The 20,311-nt window shown below is 43.0% G+C and overlaps 1 protein-coding gene and 1 long non-coding RNA gene across 2 annotated transcripts; both read right to left on the bottom strand.

Moving 5' to 3' along the window:
- Positions 1-784: 784 nt before the first annotated feature.
- Positions 785-19,962, bottom strand: SLC25A43 (solute carrier family 25 member 43). Its single transcript, XM_014886894.2, has 5 exons — positions 19,590-19,962; positions 16,890-17,131; positions 15,715-15,887; positions 3,973-4,107; positions 785-2,915 (listed from the first exon to the last, which is right to left on the bottom strand). Exons 1-5 carry the CDS (start codon positions 19,859-19,861, stop codon positions 2,712-2,714), a joined length of 1,026 nt encoding a protein of 341 aa, XP_014742380.1. The 5' UTR covers positions 19,862-19,962; the 3' UTR covers positions 785-2,711.
- On the bottom strand, positions 12,446-13,161 carry LOC148222157 (uncharacterized). The gene is made up of 2 exons (XR_015806770.1): positions 13,021-13,161; positions 12,446-12,614 (listed from the first exon to the last, which is right to left on the bottom strand). It is a non-coding gene; the product is annotated as an uncharacterized LOC148222157 (long non-coding RNA).
- Positions 19,963-20,311: the final 349 nt, after the last annotated feature.

Below are 20,311 nucleotides of genomic sequence, written 5' to 3'. Positions count from 1 at the left end.
AGATCCCGGGATAAGGCACCCCGGGACGGGGCATCACGGCATGGAGGATGCCACCAGCACCGCGGCTCCAGCCAGGTCACACCGCCTATCCCTACCCTAGGCGCACCACACGGCAGTGACGGGGACATCCGTGACCACGACCCCCGGCCTCTCTGCGCCATCCCCATGCCATGGCGAGAGCAGCTGGGCACAGCACAGCCGCGGCGCAGGCTGGAACGGGGCGGGCTCTGAGGCTGGCTCGTCCAAGGACACGCACGGGCCCCCATCTCCCTCAGGCGTAGCCCAGACCCGCGCTCACAGAGCCGTCGGGATACTGTCATCCTGCACACACAGGGCTCCAGGAATGACCCAGCTCCAAGTCGTGTATGGGGAGTCCTTCTGCAGTCACAGTGCTCAGCTGAGATGTTCAGACAAGCACATCCCAGCAGGTACTACCCGCTCCCCCATCACACAGCAGCATCCAAACGTCACTCGAGTAGAACTTCACCTATCCAAGAGTTTACCCTTGCTATTGATGGTTCTTCATGGACATACACCATTTCACGTTAGTGATGCACGGATGAAGGACTTTCTTTCAGTGGCATCTTAAATACTTTTGTGCTGCCCTTTGAGGATTTATCATGCGTATTGGTGATTACAAAGGACAGGCTTGGTTAGTACTTGATAGGTCGTAGGAGTGCACTATAATACAAAGTGGTAGTAGCACATCAGAAATAAGTTAGAGATAACTTTTTGACTCACTTGACTCTTACAAGGTTTGAAGAGCTGATCAGACATTTGTATGTACCCATTCAAGTTTTAAAATCTATTTAGAAATACAGTGTTAGTAAAAAACATACAGGTATGCTTGGACAAGGCAAGAAATCCATTCCTCCCCAACATGCTTAGAATTCACATCTCTATATCCATACATGTCCAGTAAGTTTCAGTATTATTACCTGCATTGTGCCCATGGGAAAACTGAGGCACAGAGAATCATGGTCACTAGGCAGGCTGATTAGAACCAAAAGCACTTACAACCTCCGTGTGATGCATGAGCCATCAGATCTGCTCTCTACCATCTTAATTTTTTGCTATCTATGCTTGCATTTCTTCGCTGAGAAAAAAGTATGAAGCACCACTGCAGCAGAACAGAGCAAGTCCATTAAGAGAGATACCACAAGATTTCAGCTGTAAGATACATCAACAATGAGTTCTAAGTGCAAGGCTAGTTATCCCAAACCTTTCTGCAAGTTTCTCTCTACAGTTAGAGACTGTTCCTGCATAGATTTACCAATGCCTCATCCTGCTGTGACATGTTCCAACCAAGCAGTTTCTGAGATTTATTTCTTTTCACCCATCAGGGCTTATAAACAGTGCAAAAACACAGATGAGGAGCTGTGTAAAGCAGTAAATTCTGTGCTGAGCCCAGGCTGGAGCCAGTGTGCACACACCTTTGTGAGCTGCTGTGATTCCCATGCTGCCAGGGGCACGGCCAGCTTCCCACATGGACAGAGGTTTGGGTTTTTTATTAGAAGGCACTGGGACGGGGCTATTCCATAGTTGAACTTCTACAAAGGAACTGGAGCAACACCAGGGCTCCTCAGGTGTAACACAAGATGATCTTTTGTTGTCCAAAAGCTCCCAAGAGGCCCATCTGTTGCAGTGGCACTGGCAGTAACCTGGTGCTCTTGCAGAGGTGCCTACCTACAGGACCTGGAGCACATGGTTCACGTGGATCAGTCACAGGTGGTGTGCATGGTGCTATTCTGTGTGCAAGTTCAGAGCAGCACAGAACGCTTAGGTCTGTGCATTTGCACTAAAAAGTGGTCTAATGAAAAAATAGAGCTTTAAAAGTAACTAAACAACATGACAGAGTTTGTGGCTCTGAAATATCTAACACATTTAAGAACTGCATTTTCCAGGAAATATTTCAGTTTGAGAACTTCAGGAAAATTATTTTTCAAAGTGTGAAGTACTTCACATACATGCAGTAACAATGCATGAGAAAGGGAGGAATATTTTTGAGTATGCACTAAAGTTTGCAAGATTGTCATTCCAGTGTATTACAGTCCATTTTGCACATTACAGTTCTGTCTTAGCAAAAGCACAGTTGCAGCAGCATCTTTATGTTGGAGATTCAGACAAAATTATTATTCTCAAGTACATCTCAAAAACTTAGGAGTGTATTTGGGAGTGTGACTGAACTAAGACTAATTCTGACTCTGTAGAATGCTACTTCCACACAGTACCACTAAAAAGCCTGGAGATGTCAGTAGAAGTTCTTGCATGTTGCACGTATTTTATTCTGTTTTATTATTTTTGGCTGACTTGTACCTCAGATTGCTTTTAAAAAATCCATTTTCTTAATGTTTTCAAAGACAATTTATATTCTCATCTCTATTCTCTCGCTTTTCTGGTTTCTCTTTCCTTTTACTGGTTTAATCTCAAATGGCTATTCAGTATTAAAAAGCACCTAAAATAATGTCATTTCAAGTTCCAGTAGTATAGAGTTTTCAAACTAGTTGCATCTTTCTTCTTCAGTATGTGCTTGCCAGTCATATTCTCTATACCCATTCAGCAAACGCAATACAGTTTTATTCTTTCCTGTCACATATCTCACTACAAGAACCATGCAGTCCCTTGAAATGTCAGTACCTGTAGCTGAGCATATCTTTCTTGCAAAGTTCCTTTAGAAAAGTATTTGAATATCTGCACTGGACACTCTGATGTCAGTTTTCAAGTGCTGATTTCCTTGGCTCAAAATTTTCCCTTCGGAGGAGCTTTAATTCTCTCAGTTCTTGTGGGTGTAAGCTCTGGTCAACGCCAGGTGTTAGCTTGTAATTTAAAGGAGATTCAATATAACCATTTCTGTAGAGACAAACCCGCTTGCAGAATTCAAAGGTGCTAAACATAACACCGAAGTATGGCACAATCTGATAAAAAAGCAATATAAGAAAAAGAAATTAGACTCACTAGTAGCATCCATAGCTTAGATGTTAGAAAAAAAAGGAACTTCTAGAACGTCAGATCTGATCTGCTAATAGACCTTGTCCTCATTTATATAAAATCAGAGTCTCATCTCAAACTACGCTGGCAGCTGCAGTGTGCTAAAAGTAGGAGTTCATTGTTGTTACATAACTAATTATAGCAATATTGTGAGGAAGAAGGTCTATGCTAGCCTACAGATTACCAGAACTTGTCAAATACCCAAGCACATCCTAAGCAATCTCAGCAAATCCTGGCAGGAAATGTGGAATTTATTCTACATACACTGGAGTGACTCCACAATTTTCTTCTTTTGCCCCACGCAGTACCAGCAGCTCCAGGGCCACTGGCTTTGTATGAGCCAAGGTAAGGCAGTCACAGGCAGGCCATCACAATCAATCCCACTGTCACTCAATTAGCACTCCTTAGCTGACCTGTTGTACTCTATGTAGGTAATCCTCATCTCAGCACTATAAAACGTATTTATGTAAATTAAATTACCTTCTGTTTAAGCTACCATGCTTTATTTCATGCTTTCAACTCAGTAAGGGCTGCAGTAACTGATACACAAGCATTAAATAGCTAGCTGAAAGCACTGCCTTGGACTGCTGGGCAAGTGGCTTATACAAGCATACTTTTTTTTTACAGCTCGCTGTAACATGTCAAATTACTGAAGCTCAGGTCAGAGGAGAACTTGTTTAGCTGTCCTAAGTGGATTGCTTGCAATCCCCCATCCATTCCACACCTTGTGTGTTAGGAGCATCCCCTTCTTCAAAGATGTTGAAATGAACTTTCAAGCAGTGACTTCTAGAAGCCAAGCTTGCATTTGGGGAAATACAACCAAACTAAGTTCCAAGGCTGGTTTATAACCTGCTTTGTCACGGATTCTGTCATCTATAAGCTACTAAGAACAAAGGTATGTCATAAGCTTTCTATCCCCAATTGTCCAAAACTGTCTTGATTCCTTCAGAATAGTATTTAACTGTGATGAAAGTAAAACCTCACCTTGAGCAGACTGGGTGTGAGTCCACTCCAAAGTCCAAGCACACCTTTGTTCTTCACAGTTTGCCGGAAGCAGTCAGCCATGCCAGTAAAATGGACATCAACTCCTCCATAGTGGGGAAGCCAAGGACTCTGGGCCTGTAAAGAGACACCCAGGGGGATTTAGAATAAGCAGAGAAAGCCAAAGTAATTAATTATTTTCTCCCTTCTGGTATATAAGGAACAGTCAACACCAGGTTTCAACAGACTGATCTGGATTCTTCCCAGAAGTATCTAATTTGCACTAAAATAAAAATTTAAAAGGGAAAGAACACACTCTTTGATAGGTATGAAATTGAACAGTAATTTCACACAGCACCTCCTTTTGTTCCATGTCACTACTAGCAACTAATCCCACCCTTTTGAGGACAGACCATCCAAACGAGAGCCACATTTCCCATCAGCCCCATGCCAACTGATGGTCCAGGTAGACATATTTCACATTCCTGGCAGTGGAACATTAGGAGAGGGAAGGTTGGAGCCACACTGTCTTCCTGTAACTCTGATCAAAGCAGCTAACTTGTCTCTGGCTGCTGAGGCTGTCTGCACTGCTGTGAGAAGCATGAACGGTACTGCAGGCTGAGGAGTGGCAGCACAGCAGAAATGGAAGGATGGAGATTTCAGCCCAGGCTGTTCAGGCCCACCAAGGGCTGCAGGTGAGCAGTCGGTACCCATGTTCCCATATCAATGTGTTCAGTTGATTGAGACTAGTTAAAGTTAGCTGGGGAGAATCCTGTTGGCTGGCAGCTGCAGTACAGTGTCTGTTCACATGGAAGAAGTGTAGTTGGTCATTTTTAACAGCTAAATCCTTTCTTCATTAATCTCCTACTGCGTTAGCACAGACAGGATAACCTGACCTTGAATAATCCCATCCTCATCCATCTGTGCACATGCAGCCATGGATTTATTTTGCATCGACAAATCAGAGTTTCACTCAAATACATGGCAAGTGACACTTTGGTGTCAGGGGCCCCAGGACACAGGTTGATGACTTGCAAACTGATCAACCTGAGCTAGAAGTTTGATAAAAATGGGGCTTGTACTGTTAATTGATTGATGAATATGGGTATCATGATCCCCACATTGATCTGAAACCCCAAGTAGTGTAGCAATTTTTCACTCCTTGTCCAAACTAACCTGTAGCTTCACAGAGCTGCTAAGCCTATGACAAGCCTTTACCAATTGAGAAGTGGTGATGACATTTTTTAGGTGCCTTAGCTATAGCATTTCAAGTACTTGGCAACTGAGATGCTGGAAAGGCAAAGAGCTCAAAACTCACACTCTACATATATAAGAGAAACTGCTAATCAAATAGTTACTGGCAAGTCTACTGTTAAAATTCAAAGGCTGAACCCCCTCCCCAATAACCCCTCACACAAAGGGCGTGTCTTTTTTGTCTAAAAAAACCACAGATCATAACTTTTTTCTTTTTTTTTTCTGCCTGATTGAAATGCATGTGAAATACCTCTTATGGCAGGTAACAGGTAAAAACCTTCTGCACAAAGACTTTCATGTCTGTACTGCAGAAGATGCTGAGTGCTCCAGCTGAGACTTCAGAAACCAGTTCCATAAGAATGGTGATATTAGCACCAGCAATGCTTAGAAGAAAATTAAAATGATGATCCCTAAAAATGCAGCAGCAGTCATAAAGCTGGATTCAAAACCCTGTTCTGCTTTCTGGACTGTCAGTCAGGTTCCACAAGCGCTTTTGGTAAATGAAGTTATAATCAGCCAAGCAGTAAAGACAGGTTTCTGAAATGTTTCAGGAACACAAGAATACTATTAACATGTGATTCCCTTCCTTTTTCAGTCCCTTTGTGGTAGGCAGGGCATGGCCTGCTAGAATTTAATTGTATGAGTTTGACTTAATTCCCTTCATTACTGTACACACTGCAAAGCCACAGATCAAAGGTTTTGATTACAGTACTTCTGCCTGCAAGACCAAAAGAAGTGACAAGGACAGGGCAGGTTTTAGTAACAAAGTAAAGACCTCCAGAAGGAAGTTAAATAGGAACCTCTAGATCAAATCTCTAGATTTCCCATAGATACTGACCTCTAAAGAGATGTACTGAAATTATTTATAGTACCATTCCCCACAGATAGAGCTGTTTCTAATATTTCATTCTGTGAAGTATGTGTTGCCAGCCTTTCTGCTTTACAGGATCTGTATGCTTCTAGGACTCCACACACAGTATTTAAATAACAATTGCCCACAGCATCTCAGAATCACCTACTGCAAGAGGAAAACAAAAAACTGTATCAGCGTGTAGTTAAAACTTCAGTATTTTGGAACACAGCAAAATGAAGTTAAAACGTATTAATAAAAGAATAATACTGCAAATGTGTGTCATTTAGCACTGTTGTTGATGAAAAACAACAGCTGTGGGTTTTGATGGTCCTGCATCTAAGCATGTTCACCACACTGTAACCCTCACAACCACTCTATGGCACCAGAGCCAGAAAACAGAAGTAACAAAACAGATCAAACTGGTTTCTCCACCTCTTCTGGAGAAACCTACCATGACATACAAATCAAACAGCTAATCTCATTCCAAAAAGGTCAGGTTTATGACAGAGAATTTCATGCACTTCAAAGCACCTGGAATTCCTTGCTTTTGACACCCCTTGATGCTATGGGCTGCTGCATGGAAACCTGTTTGTTAGGAACTCTTTTAAAGACTTCCTTTCTCACAGCTGCAGCTGTCTCAAATTGCAGGAGGCTGGGGATACAGCTCTCTGTGCTGGTAACAGAGAGCCAAGGTGTTACTCATAGTAGTAGCAGGGCTAAGTTGCTTATCTTTTTATCTCTGATGGACAGTGAGTTCTCTAAATGATTAAAGTGCATCAAGGGCAGAATTGGCTCCACCTGCTCTCTCACAAACAGTATTTTTATATTCAGAGCCCACCAAGTTGACTAGGCCACTGCAACACATCCACAGAAGTAGCACTATTCTACTGCAAGACTCTAAACCCAAGAGAGACAGGTACAAAAAAATACCTGACTGGTGCAGTGTCATGACTGCAGGCTCATTGTTATAGTTAATTGTTACCTGAAGACTCTTCAGACACCATCTCTCCCATTGTCTGCATTATGAGGTAACTGCCAGAACAACATAATCCCATTTTGGGAACTGATCTCACAGTGCTTTTCAATGACCTCCCTCAGCCCCTCTCCTCTGCAGACAAAAAATTTTCACACATTTTTTGGGGCATTTTGATTTCCAATTATTTGTATTCATATGTATCACAGACTATGAATTCACATATTTAATTAATATACTTCCCCCCTTTTCCCTGTTCATAAAGTTTGTTGGTACAAATATTTATTATTTATTTTTTAAGTACACAGTACTCTTGGCACAGAGTATGGAAGAGAACTAACAGTGAATAGCTGTCATCAGTGGTATGCTACCCTGACGGTGGATAGAGTAAAACTGTTTGTTATTTACATATTTTCAGCAGATTCAGGTGTCCTACACTTCCAATCACTAAAAAAAAAAACTACAGGAAGACAATTTACACACAGCTCAAGAGTTCACACTCTTAATCTGGAAGCTAAAAAAAGAAGTCTTTGCAGTCTGTGTTAATAAGGGCACATGCAACAGGCAAGTGCAGCTGCAGTTCGAAGGAAACTGAAGGTCAAGAACTGCAGTTTTCATTCAAGTTAATACCACTCCAGTCAACAGAAATTTCACTCAAGTGAAGACTGGATGCTTGAAAGAGTGTTTCATTCCACTACAACGAAATAAAAAAATTAAAATGTAAATATGTGTTAATATTTTGGGAGAAAAGGCAACCTCTTGGGATTAATCAATTCTTCCTCCTAAAGGTCAGCCTTACTCAGCAGTCATTCCCTGTCACTGGTTTGGTAATGATGACTTACCCTGGTTAAAGTCCACCCAAAGGTATTCAGGCACAGAGGAAGGTAAACCATGGCAAACTATCAGGACACAGTTGGTTCAGAGCAGCACAGCACAGCTGACCTCCAGCGTCCTGCACTCCAGGAACAGCCTGTCCCTTCCTCAGTAACCTGAACTGGGGCCAAATCATGCCTTTCTGGGAAGAATGGCACCAAGTGAGCAAACAGCTTCATGCTTGGCCAAAAGCTTAACTCTTTGCTTTAAATATATATCACCAGGCCTGTTGTACCCTGAGGCTTCACAGTTTGTTGCAGAATCCCTCCTTTGCTGCTGAGCCTAAGCTTCCTCTGCTTTAACACCTGCTGTGTGAAGAAGTCTTTAATACAGAATACAGAAGTCTTTTTCCTCAAGGCAGTGCAAACCTCTTGCATGGGCAGCTCTGGGTGGCTTCCAAATGCCTCATGATGGTTCAGCTCAAGCCATACAAATGGGTGCATCATTTTCATGTACATTAGCACTAATTAATGGCACAAACCCTTAGGCAGACTGGCTTGGTCCCACACTTCACACAGTGGATGGCAATACTAGTTCCTGCATCTCCTGCTATCTATCTAGGAACTGAGGAGAAAACTATTTTTAACAGGATTTGGGCTTTTCACAGGACATATTTTCATTTGCCTAAGTGGATGAGTTAAGGATTTACACCAAATCAAAATAAATCACCTATAAAAGAATCACAGAATTCCCTAGGTCAGAAAAGATCTTTTGAGATCATCAAGTCCAGCCTATGACCTAACCTAACATCCCCCCATCAACTAAACCAAGGCACTGAGTTCCATGTCCAGTCTTTTTTTTAAACACGTCCAGGGATGGTGATTCCCCCACCTCTCCAGGCAGATGATTCCATTGCCTTACCACTCTTTCAGTAAAGAGTATTTTTCTGACATCTAACCTAAATTTCCCGTGGCACATGGGAAGTTTATCTCAGTCTTAAGACTGTGTCCTCTCATTCTGTCAGTTGCTGCCTGCGAGAAGAGACTGACCCTTACCTGGTTACAACCACCTTTCAGGAAGTTGTAGAGAGTGATAATGTCTCCCCTGAGCCTCATTTTCTCCAGGCTAAACAACCCCAGCTCCCTCAGCCGTTCCTCACAGGGTTTGTGTTCCAAGCCCCTCCCCAGCCTCGTTGCCTCCTCTGGACGCGCTCAAGCGTCTCAAGGCCCTTCCTAAACTGAGGGGACAGAACTGGACACAGCACTCAAGGTGTGGCCTCAGCAGTGCTGAGTGCAGGGGAAGAATGACCTCCCTGCTCCTGCTGGCCACACTATTCCTGTTATAGGCTAGGATGTCACTGGCTTTCTTGGCCACCTGGGCACACTGCTGGGTCGTGTTCATTCAGCTGTCAATCAGTCCCCCCAGGTCCCTTTCTGCCTGGCCACTGTGCAGTCACTCTGTCCCCAGCCTGTAGCGCTGCAGGGGGTTGTTGTGGCCATCAAGAGAGTGTCAATCAAGTTTTAGTTCCTGTTCATGAAGTATTTTCCATAATTAGTCACCTCACATGTCATAGGCACATCATTCTAAGGACAGATAAATGGATATGAGGCTGCCCTGTATGACTGATGCAAAAGTACCCATGTTGGGGGTAACAATAATAGCTGTACCTCCAGAGACATTATTGTCTCCTGGCTGGAAGTTATGTCTGTGATAGCTGTGTGTGAACAGCAGCAAATCCAGCCTGTGTCAGGTGCTGGATGAGCATATGGAATTTAAAAAGGTGGGCTGAGTTAACCCATCTGATCTGTCCCAAAGCAGATTAAAGAGCTCTCACTCACACCACACTGATGACAGAGCTGAGGCGGCCATAAGAGGATGGAAGACATGATCAGCTGGCACTACTAAATCTCAGTTTGGGGGCATGGTGGCCACATTAGTGTCTGAGAAGAGCATTTGGAGAGAATTGCATTCTGCCATCCGTTAGACTTCCTGCATTTCAAACAGGCACAATGTGTTTTCCTGCTTTTCTTCAGCAGGCCACAGTGTTGCAGTGCAAAGCTAATCTACCTGAAGGTGAGTATTACATAATTATCACACCACAGCTTCTTGGATGAACAGGTTTAGAATCAAGGCAGACCTCACAGTTAAAGCAGCCCAGTCCTGCTTCCAAGTCTTCATCTCCAATTTCTTCCTCTTATCCAGTTTTTCTATTAACATTGTTTAGTATTTCTCAATTTGACACAGTCAGTCCTCATGCTTTTCTCCTGTGGAAGTCTGGGGACCTAAGAGAAATGCTTCTGAGATTTGTTCAGATTCATAAAAGCTGATCTAGGCTGTTACAGAAAGCAAAGCCTACATTCTGCTCCATAGCTTTTTTCAGGCACTGTCTTGACCATTTACCAGACCAAATATTTCCCTCAGCAGCAGAGCAGTATTCTGCAACAGCTTCAGAAAGTGGTATAAAATATCTTTTTAACATCAATGAAACAACAAAAATTACAGGTATCTCAAAGTATTCAGATACATAAAAAAGAGAAGAAGGAATTTTACCACAACCAGAAGCTATTACCTATTTGCTGATAATCAGAGGAGCCAGACTGGTCTCAAATTCAAGTGCCACTCAGGGCATGGGAACCTGGCTGATGCCTGAACCCCAGCAGCAAGAGGAAGGTGAGCGTGAGATCATAGAGAGAAGTAAGAAAAGTAAGAACTCACACTGCAGCCTCCCCCTTAGAGACGAGACTCTAAATATTTCACCTATCTGTGCAGTTGTTTTCACAACACTTGATGGAAATTCATATCTCTGAGATCTCCACTCTTTTGTCAAGTTTACTTGAAGCTGGACAGCAGAATCAGAAGTTTTTGGGGGCAAGGACAAGGACAGACAGCTAGCAACCATATAAGCCTCATTGAGGAAATCATATTAGAAGTAGTAATATTGCTCCTTATTTGCTTCCACACTATGGAATTCGTGTGATCAAATGGCTCAATTTCTGAAAACTTTTGTTTCATGCTGTTCACTACTAAAGTGTCTTGCTGCCCAAAGTCTCAGAGCATGTACACTTTTGGGATGTTTCTGTGAACCACATGATCCAAAAAGGACTTCTTAGTTTTAAGCCAGGTCGTGACTCCAATAACTTTCATATTCCCAGCTGACAAGAACACAGATCTCACTACCAGCAGTGACACTACAGCTTGTGAGCTTCCAGAGGCTGCACGCCAGCCCAGTGACTGTCCCAATGACAGAAATCTGCAAGTCACTCATGCTTAAGCATAGCAGGAACACTGCTCATCATCTCAGCAGAGAGAAGGAACATTTATCATTCTCTTTTACAAAACTCTAACCCAGCAACTGGGTTCTTTCTAGACTGACTTTTACCATGCAAGGGGACTATTTAAAAATAAATACTTAAATAACAGTATTCCTTTTAAAAGAGAGGCTTTTACTTTAAACAGGGTACCTCACAAAGGAAATGACTGCTTAGTTTTCTTCATTTATTAACACATAGCATTTACAACAGATTTCACATTTGCAGAGCATCTTGTGTTCCAAAGAACAAAAAAATCCAACAAAAAGCCCCAAAACCATTGCAGATTTATAGGCAGCCAGGCCAAACTGATTGAATTTGAAAAGAGGCCACTTCTTGGGTGATGCATGGCAACAATCTACCCTAACCAAAGCCAGTAAACCTGCTTGTTTGCAGGAGTGAAGCAAAGTCAAAGCCTGCATTTTGAAATAGAAACATCAGCACTGAACAATGCTTTCCCCACAGAGATGTCCTCACAGCTTGAGATGCAGTGTAGTCAACACCAAAAATGTGCTGAATCCTGCACTTTACTAACAGTATGATTTATTCTGTATTATAAGGGTTTGATGGCAAAGCTATACCTGAGTAGCATTTACTGGTGAAGGAGAGTTTAATTAAGGTTTTAGTCAAAGATACTAAAACTTGGAGACAGGGCTGAGCTTCTGAAAACTGTGCAAAGTCGGTTCATGCAAGCAGGTGAAGAGTAACTGTGGAGTACCTATGAAGCTTTAAGGACATCTTCGTGCATTTTGCTTAAAAAACTACCAAGGTCACAGGTCAGTGTGGGACAGAGGCTGAGAAGTGCCACTCAGGGGTGTCTGAGTCCACCTCTGCATGTCATGAGCACAGAGGGAAGTGCCAAAGTTGGCTGTTGGATTTGCATTGACCATTTGTGTTTGTATGTTTTCAGTTCCGTACATAGCCTGGGATGGATGCCATTCTAATAATAATCTTCTGTACAGCCTGTAACAGCTTTAAATTCATCTTCCCTTACTGAAATGCCACAGCTCAGTCCAATAGGCACTTATGAAGGTTATCACTGGCCAAAAAAAGATGTAGGAAAGTAGAAACATTACCAGTGCTTCCTTAGATCCAGAGTCATTCAAAGGAAATTTTCCCTGCTAAAGGTAGAAAAAAAATTGAAAAAGAAAAGTGTTCTTGTATGCAAGTCTGCAAGGTAAAAAGGTAAAAACTTGAATATGGCTTAGAAACTGGATTTAACAAAGAATATTATATTGTGAGGTAAGGAAGGAAAGCCAAGAATAACAGTCAAAATGATATAAAGATCAGTAAGTTTTTGTTCAGAAACTGATACATCATAAAAGTAAGTCAGGAAAACACTTAATATAGAATATAACCCTCTCTTTCATGAATCCCCTTCTACAGATGCAAAACAAAAGCCATATTTCCATGCTGAAACATGCATACAGTACCTCTGAATTCTCTAACATGCCAATCAGGAGCAAAGTGAAAAAAGGAAGACAAAGGAATAAAATTAGGATAAGCACAACACAGAGGACTCAAATATTCAGTAAGACTCACTCATATTAATTCACATTTCTTTTAAGAAAAACATTCAGGTATATATAGCAAACACAGCATTTTTTTAAAAGAGCAAACTCAATAAAGCTAATTCTAAGAGCAAAGCCATGGTTACAGTGCAAATCTGACATCATAAAGCATCACCAAAACACAATTCTTCCTCAAGAACTGTTCACTGACAATCAGCTCCTACTCCCACAACTGTCAGTGACAGAAGCAGCCAACGTCAGAAGTGTAGGATTCAGATATGTAAAGTGAGAAAGGATGAAGCAAGATTATTACAATGGAGATCAAAAATAGCACCTTACCCTTCTCCCATAGAAGAATTAATTTCCAGGTCTATGCAAACAATTCAAGCATTGTCCAGATGGGGAGATGAATGGAGCTAACTCTTCTAACACTGCCTAGCATATCAGGTAAAGATATGAACTGGGTGTCCTGGTCTCATGTTTGTACTCCACCCCGGAATCAATGGAGCCTTTTGTCCTAGTTTCTCAGTTTTTGAAGCTCCTGAGATTGTCTTACAACTCCATGGCTCTCCATCACCAGCAGCTTCACTGGAAAAATCTTCTTTAGCAACATTCTCCATCTGTCAGACTGGTGGGACAAAAGGAAGGGAAAAGGAATCTGATACTGACTTCCACAGTGTGCTGGGTTCCTCTTCATACACCATAAATCCAGCATTCACTGCTTCAAAAAAGCTCAGCACATCTCCATGTGAACTGCAGAGCACACACAAAGCCCAGAGGTAGCTGAAGGCTTTGGTAGCCCCCTCTTTCTATCAGCCAGAAAGCTGAATCACTAAATAGAGGCTGCTCAGAATAAGATGTCTGAGAAAAACTGTGATCAGAAGAATCTGTTCCCCCATTTTCTACAGAACTCGGAAATGTCTTGAAGTTCTTTTCCTTTTCCTTATTCTCTCTCTTTCTAGGTCCATCTCTTTGCATGATACTTTTCCTGGTGCTGTACTAGGCTTTTCTCTCTTCTGACCAACACCCTATAAACTGCAAAGGAGAGCTGATCTCTGCAAAGCTGGGCCATACCCTGCTGCTTACTGGAAAACCCAAACTTCTTGGATAACCTTGCAGGAGTCCCAGTGTGCTCTTGGTATCAATGCAGGTTGCAATTTTCAACAGGTCTTGGACAACTCTACATAAATTAAGTAATTTCCAGTACGTAACAAATTATAGGATTTTCACACTAGGCAGCTCATTCTTTTGAAACATATTTGCCTTCTCCCATGCCTTCAGAATGAATCACTGAACAAGAAGTGTTTCTCTAAGCTCAGAAAATCACTATTCAGTGTTGCAATGCACTTATGAGAAAGACACCCTCTTTGTTGATGAGCCTTTTGTTTTCATGCAAAGTATTTTTAGCCTCTCCACGTCCTACATATTTAGGCAATAAATGCAGGTCCCGTATTGCTGGAATTGCCGATCAGATTGAGCCTCCCTTCGGTGAAAGAGCACGGCCTAGTGGCACGAAAATGAAACGCGGGCCTGTCCTACTTCACGTGCCTGTCACGACACAGCCTGACACAAAACATCGCACCAGATACAGCCAAAACCTACTTTTGAACTGATTACAAAAGCTGAATGTTCAAGTAACTGTTGCATCGACAGAAAAGATTGAAAGGGAAACAGCACAGTAAATGTCTTTATTTTCTTTTATTGTTCAGGGCAACAGTATTGCTGTTATTATTGCTAAGGATATAAAGTAAAAGAGGGCTTGTAAGGAGTATTTGCTTTTCTTAGACCCACTGGTACAGCTGGATAAAATGATCAAGTTTTCGTGTTCAGAATTTCTTTATTGTCTGAAATATTTTATAAGATACTTGATGAAAGCGCTCAGTTTAAACCTTGACTTCTGGACACATCAGCCACATGAGCTGGTCTGATAAAAGCCCTTACTCCTCCTGCTGAGGTTCTCGGCTACAAGATGGAGAGAGAGCAGTGAAAGCTCCTGTGACACAGGATCTGGGCCCTGAAAAGGGGAACTCGGGGAGCTGGAGAGGGAAATTCAGTTTCACTTACCTTTTGCTACCGTGTGACTTGCTAACCAGGCTACCACTTGATGAAGGAGGCAAGGACCTATATAAGGCTGCCACAATAAGTAACTGTTTTTCTAATATGATCACAAAAGCTTCCCATTAATCTGCATTCCCAGGAACTAGGCTGAAAACCCAAACTCATATGCCCCTGCCAGAGAATGATCATATGATGAAAGCTATTCACTGTCTTTCTACTGATGAAGTTCAAATGAAAAGTCAACATCAGTAAGTGAATTATATCAGTGAGATAGAAGCTGTGGGTAAGGGCTGTTTTGTGGGGTTTGGGTCTTTTCCAGATCATTATTGTTAAAGTTCTGAAGAAGGGATCAGGAAGATACAGTAATTCTCATTTTGCTGATGCTCCAGGAAAACAGCAGCATCTGGAGCTGGTAAGTCACTTGTTAAACAGAGGAGTCAGAAATAAGAACAAGGACAGTTATGATCCTTCAGACTTAATACTGAGCAAGTTTGTTTTGTGGTGAGGCATAAATGGCAGACACACAGGCTCTGAAAATCACATGGATCTCATTCATCCTGTCTACCACCAAGGAGACTGAATTTCTTCAGCTGGCAAACTTTCAGCCTGTATTTCACTGAAGGTTTGCCAATTCTGAATTTTGAGAATTTGATGGAACTGCTATGAAAAAGGAAAGAAATAAAGCTGCAGAGATGGAGTCTGAGAGCATACACATGCCACATGATAGTACTTGAACTCACGTTACAGGTATAACAACCCATTTGTAGCAATGATTTCCAGACTTTAAAACCAAAACAGCAAACAAACAAAAACCCACAAAGGAGCAAAAAAACGAAAAAAGCCAACAAAACCAAAGTCTCTGTAGCCTACTGATGAGGGAAATAAAGTGGCACCCATGATCACCTGGCTAGTCTTGTCCCAGGCTCTTGCACCAAGCACCTACAGCAAAGTACTGGTAACATGAATGTTCTGTACCTGCATCTTCCTCTTGACAGTCTCAAAGGGGAAGGAAAGTGTCTGTGCCACAGCAGCTGCTACACAGCCATTTATGAAGTTCTGAAGAGGAGTGAAACGAACTATGGGTTCTTGCCAGATTTTGTCCAGACTGATGTAAACAAAGAATGAGCCTGCAGAGAATGGGACAGCACCTAGAAAACAAACCAGACAGGATTACCTCAACACAGTGTACCGTAGGAGAAGAGAGCTGCCCAGCACATAACTACAAAGACGGGAGGAGCCACTGCAAATTTACACCTCACATTCCACAAACCTAATCCAGATTCTGAAGAACTTTAGTCTTTAGTCCCTGGTTTACCACCAAATACCCATATTGTACCATCTAGATCTGCTGATAGGGGCATACCTTCACCTATTAGAATGTGCACATTGTCAGAATTATTAAGTGCTATAGTGTACCAACAGGTCAGGTGTTTCTCCAGGTTCTCCCCTGTGACACACTCTTTCCCAGTCCAACCCAGCCCTAGCACCTGCACAGTAAACAGAGCTATGTCTTCAGTCAGGCTGATAAGGGATACTTCTGGTCTCTTTTGCTTGCTTCATGCTCTCATCAGTTTTATACATTATCATGTGGAATTATACATTTATTATTATTGTTGTTGTTAAGCATTTTATTTAATGTCATATTGTGAAAAAGTGGACTCAGTTAAATGGCATTTTTAAAGGATATGGAGAGTAAATAAATAATTAAAAATTGATTTCAGGTAAAGAGAGAATATAATTAATCTTCACTTTGCACACCTACTATACACTACAGCTCACACTGGTTTCATTGAACAGCTCAGAAGACACTCTTACACTCAACAGGAACTACAAGCATTCTATGTGTGTGTATACAAATGTGTTTTAAGAGTTTAACGGTGAAAATTGTGCATCCAAGCACAATTAGATCATCCAGAAAAGAAGGAAAAGAGTATTTTGCTGAACACTTAATCATATATAAAATGTTACACACTTGGTCCTAATTTGAAGTAATAAAGCTGCAGCAAAGGTTATCAGTATTGCAAGGCACTCCACATCTGCTACAAGAAAACATTCCTATTTGCTTTTGAAATCAAGTGAACAAACGATCACACTACACAGCTGTAACAAAAGCCAGGCAGTGAGGTGATTGCACCTCAGTATTGTTTTACCTAATATTGCTGGTGAAACACCACGGTAGAGTGCACGGAGTCCTTCTTGATGATAAATCTTGTAAAAAGCATGAAGAATTCCTTCGTAAGATGGTTCCAGCCTGTTCTGCACGATGAGCCGTGTTTTAATCACATCAGTGGGGTATGTCACGATGGTGGCAACCATACCAGCCAGGCTTCCTGCCATGATGGCTCTCCAGTGGGAGATATGGCCCAGATCATCCATGAAAAGGGTGACAAGTCTAAAGCAAACACATAAAAAAAATACTATTAATGACACTATGAAGAAAACACATGAAAAATTAAGGCAGATGATTCTTGATGCAAATGTTCTTCTGTCGACAAGCCACTTCAGCAGCAGGAATTGAAATTTTAATATGTGATTCATCCAAGATCTTATTATATGTAACACCACACAAACATCCATCTACAGGATAAAAATCTTTCTTTTACATTTCCATATACAGGATGACAATTACCACAGTTTAAAACACATCTGCAAGAAATTATCTGATCATCAGTTAAAGACACTGGTCCAACTTGCCAGTTAAGGTTATCATGTAAGAGGAAGTATATAGATCATGACATCACAGGCCTTCTGAGAGTAACTGAATCTTCTTCTCTTACTTATGCTGGGACAGGAAGGTTCACAGGGACACATCTCTAGAGAAGACTTATTTCCAGGCACTATTACACTCATGAGTTTAAGTATTGATTTAAAAATTTGAAATTGAAGCACAGTTTTAAAAGCTACACACAAATTATACATTTATGGTGCACTGCAGGACTTTTCTATGACAGAAAACTCCTACATCAGGGACTAAGGTCCTGGAGGCAGCAAGAAGCAAGTAAAAACACTGGAGAGTTTTAGCTGGAGGTAAAGAAACATATTATTCTATTTTGGTAGCATTACCTAAAACATCTAAACAGCACATCTACATTTAACGTGCATGGTGTAACCATGTGCAGAACAAAATAATTTGCAAATATTTACAAGTCACTGCTCGCTCAGCTGAATTTTTTTCACATTATTGTGAATGTTCTACTGCATGACAAATCCTTACATTTACTTGTCTCGAGCCTGGGAGTGCCCAGGGCAGAATGCCCAGCCAAGCAGAAGCAAAAGGGCATAAACCTTTTTTCCTCTGTGTTTTATGCAGTGCCTAAACCCACACAGCTTAATTTTCCTGTGTGCACAAATGCATGGGGAAGGTGGTGGGGTGTCTCTAGGCACTACCTGATAACATTTAAAACTACCATGGAAAGAAAAGAGTCCATGCAGAGTAATTGCTGAGGAAGTGCAGAGCCACCGTCCCCGGGGTGCTGACTGTGCTCAGTCCAGCTCCTGGGACTGTTCACCTAAGCTGCCCTATAACATTTCTCTTTTGTGTTTCTTGCGTTTATACACACCATTCTCTCAGTAGAAAAGACTTTCAAAAACCCCCTAATATTGTATCAAGGATTAAGCATAGGCACCTTGTATTTAATTTCCTGATAGTCTACGTGTAATTCAGAACACCCCGAGCAAACCAGACACAAACTTTAGCCTTGCAAAACGAACACACTGTTTCAAGCTGGACAAACAAGTTATTTTGCTCAAAATCAACTGCTTTATGTTGGTGCAACACACTGCCTTTTCTGTAAACTTTAAATTACATTTAAATTACTGTTTGTGCCTTCCCACTCTCATTATCTTTCTCTTTGTTTGACCACTGCGCCTATTATGGCTCAAAAAAGCAGCCCAGTTTTAGGGTGACTTCATTTGTGGTCTCCTGAAGGGTGAAGGCAGTGATGGGCAGGTGACCTGCTGGAGCAGATGAGTGACAAACCCAGCAGGTTGGCAGCGCCAAGGGGGCTGTGCTGCTGCCCAGAACAGAACAACTCATCGCCCAGCCGGGTGGAAATGTCATGTGCTACCAGGAACAGCTGACTGCAATAAAAAAATTGAAGAAAAAAAAAAGAAGCCCAGCCCCCAGAGTGGCAAAACATTCTGGTGTGTGCAGTCAGGCATTCCCTGTAAAGGCTGAGAGATACTGGCAGCAGAAGGGAATCCTAGGAAACAGCACAGCGGGCAGAGCTCCATCAGCCCTGCTCCATGTTCATCCTGCTGCAGTCCTTCCAGCACATACCTTAGTTTAATATTTCTGTATTATCAAAAACAAGATCTTAAGACAAATAATATCACGTATCAAAGTCAAAACCGATCAAATTTGCTTAACAACTCCTGCATGATAGGGTAAAATATCTGACTTGTGATTTTGTTCTTTTCTTTGATGCAGACAACATAAATACTTGAGAGCGTATAAATTAATGAAACAAATTGGTTGCAAAGAATAGATGTGACAGCCACAGCTGTAGATTGCACTGTAACTTCATTTCTAAATGAACCTGAGCAAAAGAATTTGAACAGACTGTCGACCCTCCATCATGTGAAGAATACCTATGATTTTATAAGCAATTGCTGGCATATCAGCAGGCCCTAACAATCGCTACGCGCTGAATAATTTAGGCACATAAAATTCTAAGCAAGGGTCCGCGTTTTTGGGGAGAAAGGGCGCACACCCAGCTGACCACCCGGCAGAGACAGAGACATGAGACTAAACTCAGCACTCTCCATCCGCTCCCCTCCGCTGTTCCGAAGGCCGGCGGGGAGCGCAGGTCCCCGGAGCCCCCGGAGCCCCGCGCGGACCGGCCGCTTACCGGCGGGAGGCGGCGAGCTGCAGGGCGCTGTAAGGGCAGAGGCGCAGGCAGGCCGTGAGGTTCCCCTTCCAGAGGGCCCGCACGCCCTCGGTGCGGCACAGGCTGCGCCCGGCGCCGAGCAGCCCCAGCCGGCAGTGCCAGGTGCCCACCTGCGCCAGCACCGTCAGCAGCTCCAGCGGCGCCGTCAGGCTGAGGCTCAGCGCACCCGCCAGCCCGGCGCAGCCTAGGCGCTGCAGGGCGGTGACCCGGCCGTCCCGGCGCAGGGTGGCCATGGCCCCTCCGGCCCCGCCGGAGCGGAGCGGAGCGCTCGGAGCGGGCGGCCCGGCCCGGCCCGGCCCGGCGGGGCGCGGCCACAGCGAGGGCGGCGCCGCCCGCCTCTGCCGCCAGGGGGCGCTGTGGCGCGGGGCGCCTCACGCCCCGGGCGCGCGCTGTGGAGGCGGAAGGAAAACGCGGAGCGGATGTCTGGAGCGGAGCGGCCCTGCCCGCGGGTGAGCCCGGACTGTGACCCTACTCCTGTTTGCACCTGACTTCATGGATTCTTATATTATTATTGCCATTTATGTAGCCGGAAAAAAACCCTTGCAACAGTGACACAGCTAATTAAACGTATTTCCACAGGAAGAGAATGCACACCTTCCCCTTTACAATTCAATGTGTTTCTACAGAGAGCGAATGCAGCCACGGCACGGCCGCACAAAAACACCGCGTTCTGCTCCTGAAGC

This window comes from Sturnus vulgaris, chromosome 14 (genome assembly GCF_052056855.1).
Source record: "Sturnus vulgaris isolate bStuVul1 chromosome 14, bStuVul1.hap1, whole genome shotgun sequence".
Taxonomy (NCBI): domain Eukaryota; kingdom Metazoa; phylum Chordata; class Aves; order Passeriformes; family Sturnidae; genus Sturnus; species Sturnus vulgaris.
The sequence above is the reverse complement of the archived record's forward strand: the minus strand, read 5'-3'. Positions and strand labels throughout refer to the sequence as shown.